Genomic DNA, 7,644 nt, shown 5'->3' on the forward strand with positions numbered 1-7,644 from the left:
TCTAGTGTCATATAAGAGCTTCTTAGAACATACCCACTCTATTTTCAACCATTGCTTGAAAGTTGTATCTTCCCATAAAAATATCTAAAACAATTATTTAATCATCCTATATAATAAAAGGGTAATATGCAAATCGACCGAACAGTGGAACGACCAGTTGCTTTGACATGCACTGACTACCTGAGGACAGACACTCAACGCAGGAGCTGCCCCCTGGTGGTCAGTGCACTCCCACAGGGGGAGCGCCACTCAGCCAGAAGCCAGGCTCACAGCTGGCGAGCACAGCGGTGGTGGGCCTAAGCCATCAGTCGGACATCCCCAAGTTGGACATCCCCTGAGAGCTTCCGGACTGCGAGAGGGCGCAGGCCAGGCTGAGGGACATCCCCCCCCCACCCCCCCCGCCCCGGGCACGAATCTCATGCACCAGTAAATAATATATGAATGCATTTCAAAGAACACTATTTGGAATGAAGCTACCATAAATGTCTCCAAAGTGAGAACTACAAGTTAGGTGTCTAGTAAATGAGATATTCAAAGGCACATAACCACCCTGACTATTCTAAAACTAGTCCTCTCCTATACTTGGAAATTATTCTCTGAAATTTTTATTGTTCTCTTCTGTGTACTTAAAAAGTGCCCCCAAGAAGGTAAGACAATGGCTATCTCTAACAATGGAAAAGGAAAATCCTAGAAACTATAGAAAGACAAGTATAACTTCTATTGCTAAAGTATCTATATTCAAAACCACATGTATATGTAATTCTGGGACTTAGAACATACATTACTAAGAAAGAAATCATCATAACTTTCAGAAAGGACGTATTTAACAGCATCTGCCACAAATCCTGTTCAACCAGATGACTTAGAAACAGTGGTAGGTGAGTCTAACTCCAACCATGGTCATCTAGTAGCATCTGTGTCAAAGGAAGAAATCACAACAATACTTCTTGAATTGTCTGAGCCAAGAGTTACAGTAATGACGACTGTCCTGAATTTGCAGAAGTAGCAATGATAAATCAAAACATCAGATGAAAAATCCTGGCAGTCTGTTGATGTCAGACTGGAAAAGAAGCAAAAGACAGGGGTTTCTGTTGAGAAATACTCTGAAAATATAAAGTACAACAATATGTAAGCTATCAATGCTTTAGGTCAACTACTTAACATACTGAATTATCCATGGAATCCATTTCTCCATTAAAACATAATAAGAAGCTTTTTACCTCAAGGTACATTTTACTTTTAAATGGGCTTTACATAATGCATTCAATGTTGAAAAAAATAATGTATGACTCCTTTTTGACAGATGCAAAACTGGTAAGTGGGACACATTTAAGAAGTTAGCTATCAGTCATTAAATTTTACTGTCGGAGAATAAATACATACATACCAAACCATGGGCTCATATTTTCAATGCTAATTCAGAGACGGAAATGGAAAGTGCATGATCAGGTCTGCAACTATGTGAGGTTCTGAGAAAACATGCATTGAAAAAAAAGAAGAAAAGAAAACATGCATTGGAGAGCAAGCAATTTTCACCAATAAGAGTCCCTAATACAGTAGGCATTTGACAAATTGTTTTTCTCCTACTCGTGTCAAAGACCAACTAACAAAATCAAGTCACAAGGGATGTAAATGAGAAAGTAACAAGAGAATGAGCAGAAAAGAGAAAAGATGTCAACTTTAAGAAGAGAAAGAAGGCAATGTGAGCAGCAATTTAAAATGATACCAAAAAGCATGAGGTAAGTTTGTCTTGAAAATGAAATCTTAACAGATGGTTAAGTAGGGGACTTAGTCCTCAGAATATTTATAAAATGAGTTTTTCAATACATATCTGCTCAATTCCACTGACACTGAAAAGACAGCACAAGGCTTAAAAGCAGCTGTTCCATAATTTTGCTTGCTAGGACTTACCTGAAGCAGTTAGCATGGCTTTTCACTACTTTTTTCTTTCAAAAAGTATTGATATGCCAGCTGCAAAAATTTATCTATAATTAAATACACATACATAAATATATCAACACCTAAGCTTGATGTTCTGCAAATTTTCCTAATAAAAAATTTTCCTAATAAAATATTTTAACTAAAACCCCGGATTTAAAATTTAAATTATTTCTTTTTTTTAAAATATATTTTATTGATTTTTCACAGAGAGGAAGAGAGAGGGATAGAGAGTTAGAAACATCGATGAGAGAGAAACATCGATCAGCTGCCTCTTGCACACCCCCTACTGGGGATGTGCCCGCAACCAAGGTACATGCCCTTGGCCGGAATCGAACCTGGGACCTTTCAGTCCGCAGGCCGACGCTCTATCCACTGAGCCAAACCGGTCAGGGCTAAATTATTTCTTGATGTCCCATCAGGGCCTTAGAATTTAGGTTTCAAAAAAGTGATGAGCAGAAAGTAAGTATAGGATAGAGTTTATTTAACAATTTAATTAGCAATAATGTATTCACTCATTGGCATTTACTCAACATTGACCAAAAGGAAAGAAAAACTGTCTTAACAAAATATTTAATATCATAAAAATCCACACAAGTATATGAACTAGAACTTGCAATATAGCAGAAGAAACACCTTTCCACATATGAGCTCTAGGACACAGGAGTACCAACCATATCTAAGTGCTCAGAGTATGCAAAATGTATGGGAATATACCCCCCAAAAAATAGAATAGTCTTTTTCTATCCATGGAGAATCTGCAATCCATTCTGAATAGTGAACATGTCAAAAATTTGAAATTTTTAAAAATAATCTGTATGCTTATTTGTAAGCCAAGTAAATGAGGAATGTGATGACTCAAGGAATAGAAGTTTATGAAGAAGATTCCATAGTGGTTTATGAAAAATATTCTAGCTATATTTGTAAAGATATCTGATTATCTAAAGAGGAGTGCATTCAAGGAAAATAATGGCACATATGCCCAAAACAGTTTATAGCAAAAAGTAACGCAAAAGGAAGTTTATTAAAAGGGAGAAGGAAGAAGTGGGTCTTCACTAATACAGCCAGGAGAAAAATGAGAAAAGTCAAGTGAGAAAAAACAGTTCTTGCAACTGAAAGGTTTATGATAATTACCCAGTGGTCGGCAAACTGCTGCTCTCGAGCCACATGAGGCTCTTTAGCCCCTTGAGTGTGGCTCTTCCACAAAATACCGACTTCTGCGCATGGGCCACGAAGTTTCAATCGCACTGTACGTGCGCACCACACGTGGTATTTTGTGGAAAAGCCACACTCAAGGGGCCAAAGAGCCACATGTGGCTCGTGAGCCGCAGTTTGCCGACCACTGACCTATAATATTCAGAATCAATAGATAGTGACTTTACAGTTTAGAAGGCCTGAAGGTGTTAAAGGTGAAACTCGGTCCCAGGCAGTCCACAGGATGCTAGATAGGTGGATACAAAGTCTGACACCTGCTCTCGAATTGCAAATGTTCAAACAAGAAAAATGAGGAGTTGCTTGTTAGATTCAGCATTCTGGCAAGGTATATTTTACTCAGACTAATTTTTTTTAAAGGCACAGATAGATAGAGTTATTTGAGATTAAAAGTACATTTTGATTAAAGAAATACCAGAGATGACTAAGTAGAATATTAGAAGGAAGAAATAAGCCAACACTTAATTTGATGCTATGCTACATGAGAGTACAACAGTAACCAATGTCTGAATATTGAAGGCATGTCTGAATATTGAAGGTTTTCTTACACTTCAGACATTTTCACTCCAATATTATTTTGCTTTGAAAAAAACACACTCACACCCTCCACACATACCCTCTTCTCACACTCACATACATCCTCACATCCCTATGCCCCTTCTCCACACATCCCTACACACGCACATACCCTCTTCTCAAACATCCCACAATACCCTCACACCCTTACACATACATTCCTCTTACACACCTCCACACACCTTCACAACTCTCATACACCCTCACATCCTCTACTCTCACACATTCCTACAATCTTCACAGCCCACACAGCTCTCTCAACCTCCTTATCTATCCTCTCCTACACTCCTATGCACATTCATACCCTAGTCAGTGCAAATAAACCATTCTCATGCCTACCCTCACTCTTCCTCCCCCATCTCTCAATGCACCACACACTACCACTTTCTCACCTATCTAAATTTCAATTTATTTTTTAAGGTTCATTGAAGTCCTATTTTCTTTATAAAGCTTTCCAGACCACCTTGTCTCTGATTTTTTTTCTCCTAGATTTCTTACTCAGCTGGTGGTTTAACTGGTTTCTCGTGCAACAGCACTTAAATACAAATTATATTGTAACATTTACTGTAGATTTATATAGAATTCTCTCTTCAATTAGGTATAAGCATAGACCACAGCTTTCTGTTTTCTCTACAGGAACACAGTAAAGGGGCATATCCCTCTTGAATGCTTGTTACCTTATACTGTATTCCCCTTTCTCACCTAACTTGTCTAATAGTGCCCCAAATAAGTCCCTGGATTTCCTTCCATAATTTCACATTTAAACACACAACTGAGAGGGTCTTGCACTTATAAATTGGCTTAAGGAAATATGCAAAAGGCAAGAACGAATAATCAATCTCTCTTATGAATGATGCAAAATCAATTTTAATATTTTTATAAATAATTTGTAAAAGCATGTATACAGCAAAACCTCCAGACTTACAGATTTCATAAAGCAATTCTAGGAAGTAAGTTACCAAGCCAAAAGGGAGGAACTTTATAACGTTCTCTTCAGGGTATAAAATTGTAATATTAGAATACTTTTTAATATCAAAGGAAGAATAATAAAAACTACCTTATTAAATGATTATTTATGAGGAAAAAAATCTAGAAATCATCAAGGATATTAAAAGACAATGACAGAAAGTACTGATATATCCACAAAGGACAACATTTTATAATCCTTAGGAAATGGACTAAAAAACAAAAACAGAAATTACTAAAACTCTGCAAAAAAAAAGACAGGTTATCCACATCTGATATTTCAAAGAAGATACAGATCCCTTCCTAAGAATTCAGAGTTGGTATTACCTCCCAGTTTAACATTCCACAAAGGTTGTTACAGGAAAAAAAGGAAAAATAACATTTTAAAGCATAGCATCCAAGGCTTCATTCACTGGTACCCAACTTATTTTTTTAACCCTACCTCCCATTACATTTTCACTGCTTCTATCCTGTCTAAAAGGAATAGTCAGCATATCTATAAATATTATCATATTTACTGCTTCAATGCTCTTGCACATGCTGGCTACTATGCACAGAATCTTCTTCCCCATCAAAGGTTACTTGGTGAAATCCTACCATTCTTCCCAAATCCAGTCAAATGTCACCACCACCACAAATATTTTTTTATATAAAATCAATGAGCATGAGCTGAGGAATAATAATTCCACCAACACTGAGGCAGGCACAAAAATTCAGAGATGAATTAGACAAACCCCTTACAGATTTAATGTGAAGAGAAAAAGTCAATAATGTAGGAAGTACAAGTATATTAAGTAAATGAGTAAGGTGCTAAGGCAACACAGAAAGGAGCATCTAACAAAGTGCTAGAGAAGAGGGGTCCCCAAGAAACTGCAGGATGTATTAAATCAGTGGCATGTAGAGGCAAAATACAAGTATGTGGTACAGGGGAGAGATTAGATAATTTTTAGTGTTATAGGATCAAAGTGGAAGGCAGTGAATAGCAGGAAATGAAGTTAGAAAGGAACAGTGCCAGAGTACTGTACAGAAATTAAGAAGCTTGACCTGCCTGGCTGGTGTGGCTCAGTGGTTGAGCAATTCCCAGTCAGGGCACATGCCTGGGATGCAGGTTCCATCCCCAGTATGGGGGATGCAGGAGGCAGCCAAACAATGATTCTCTCTCATCATTTATTTTTCTCTCTCTCTCTTCCTCTCCCTTCCTCTCTGAAATCAATAAAAATACATTTAAAAGAAAGAAGCTTGACCTTCATCCTGTGAGGTGATGAAAAGTCAGTATGGGGGTTTTAAGCAGCTGAGTGTCAGAGTCAAATCTGTACATTCATAATGTATCTCTTAGTTTCTATAATATCCATGGTTTCTAGCAAAGACTGTAGAAGACAGGTTTTCACATTTCCAGGTGCTTTTTTGTTTGCTTTGTTTTATTTGGGAGTAGGAGAAGGAAAGGTCCAATTAAGAGTCCAACCCTAGCCAGTTTGGATCAGTGGATAAGAGCGTAAGCCTGCAGACTCAAGGGTCCCGGGTTCAATTCCAGGCAAGAGCACATGCCCGGGTTGTGGGCTCGATCTCCAGCGTGGGGCGTGCAGGAGGCAGCTGATCAATGATTCTCTCATCATTGATGTTCCTCTCTCTCTCTCTCACTTTCCCTTCCTCTCTGGATTCAATAAAAATATATTAAAAATAAAATAAAAATAAAAAGAGTCTAGGCAAGGAACGGTGAGGGAAGAACTAATACACTAGTGATGGGAATGGGCAAGCAAGAAGAGATTCAAGAAATAGAAGGTAAAATTTACAGGATTTAGTAATTTCTTAGATTTGGCACAATATTAAGAAGTAAGTGTTAAAGATGGTACCCAAGTTTCTGGCTCCAAAAGGTTTAAATTTTAATCTTTCCCTTTCTATAAGCTCTCTCCTGAACCAACTCTTCAAGCACATAAACATCTCAACTTTAGTTTTCTTCCCATGTCTCTACATCTCTTCTCAGCTAACATTTCTTGAAAAGTAACAGACTACAGCTAAACCTACTTCCTCATCTGCATTTCACTCCTCATCTTCTACCACATGGTTTTTGTCTCCACCATTCCACTGAATGGCTCTTGCTAAAGTTACAAAAAATCTCCAAACTGACAAATCTAGTTGTGACATTTCAGGCTCTATTTTATTTGATCTCTCTGGCACTGCTGAAGAGTCTCTCTATACATTTAATACAATGACACTATACTTGTTTCTGGCAACATCTTGTTTTCCTCTACAAGCTCTTCCTCCTCCTCTCTCCCTACCATGAAAATGTTAGTGTTCCCCAGAGTCTGACCTTTGGTTCTCTCTTTCTTTCTTTCTTTTTCTTTTTAATTGATTTGAGGAAGAGGGGGCGGGGGGGGGGGGGGACGGACAAACAAACAAACATCAATCCACTATTCCACTTATTTATGCATTCATTGGTTACTTCTTGTGCGTGCCCTGACCAGAGATGGAACCCACAACCTTGGCGCATCCGGACTATGCTATAATCATCCAAGCCACCCAGCCAGGGCTGGTTCTCTTTTTATTCTTCCTCTTGCCTAGTTGATTTCATAGCTATTCCTCAATTGGCTGAAACTCAAATCTCTCTCCCGCTCAGATCTATATCATCAACTACTTATTTGATGTCCCTATCAGGAAGAGCCACTACTTTGACCTTTCAACTTATTGAAAACTTATGCCATCTTTTTATGCTAAAGCTCAAATCTGGTGGAGAACACTTCCACAGTCTTTAAACATGCAGTTAACACTCCTGAACAAATCAAGTCCTCCATGATCTGACACCCTGCACATCTCTGCAAGCTCATCCCCCCATCACTGCTCCATGCCCCATAGTATGCCTTATGATCTAGGTCTCATGAACTAATTTCAGTTCCTCAAACACGTAATAATTATTCATGTTTCCATATTAATTGTTACTCTGCATTGTCTAGACAT

At 38.2% G+C, this 7,644-nt stretch overlaps 1 protein-coding gene across 6 annotated transcripts in view; it reads right to left on the reverse strand.

The window, feature by feature from the left end:
* The window catches only part of ACVR2A (activin A receptor type 2A), a 94,157-nt gene that overhangs the window by 60,439 nt on the left and 26,074 nt on the right, over positions 1-7,644 (reverse strand). Inside the window, exons 2-3 of one of the 6 annotated variants that reach the window (XM_023752428.1) lie at positions 1,388-1,469; positions 806-1,060 (exon numbers count right to left, since the gene is read on the reverse strand). The exons of 3 other annotated variants lie outside the window; for them this stretch is intronic. In XM_023752428.1, coding sequence (XP_023608196.1) covers positions 806-833 — 28 coding nt within the window. In that variant the 5' untranslated portion in view covers positions 834-1,060; positions 1,388-1,469. Of the gene's footprint in view, positions 1-780; positions 1,061-1,387; positions 1,470-7,644 lie in introns of all 6 variants that reach the window. 2 more of the 6 variants (XM_023752427.1, XM_023752429.1) reach the window with 2 other exon arrangements.

Source organism: Myotis lucifugus, unplaced genomic scaffold (assembly GCF_000147115.1).
Source record: "Myotis lucifugus unplaced genomic scaffold, Myoluc2.0 scaffold_32, whole genome shotgun sequence".
NCBI classification, from domain to species: domain Eukaryota; kingdom Metazoa; phylum Chordata; class Mammalia; order Chiroptera; family Vespertilionidae; genus Myotis; species Myotis lucifugus.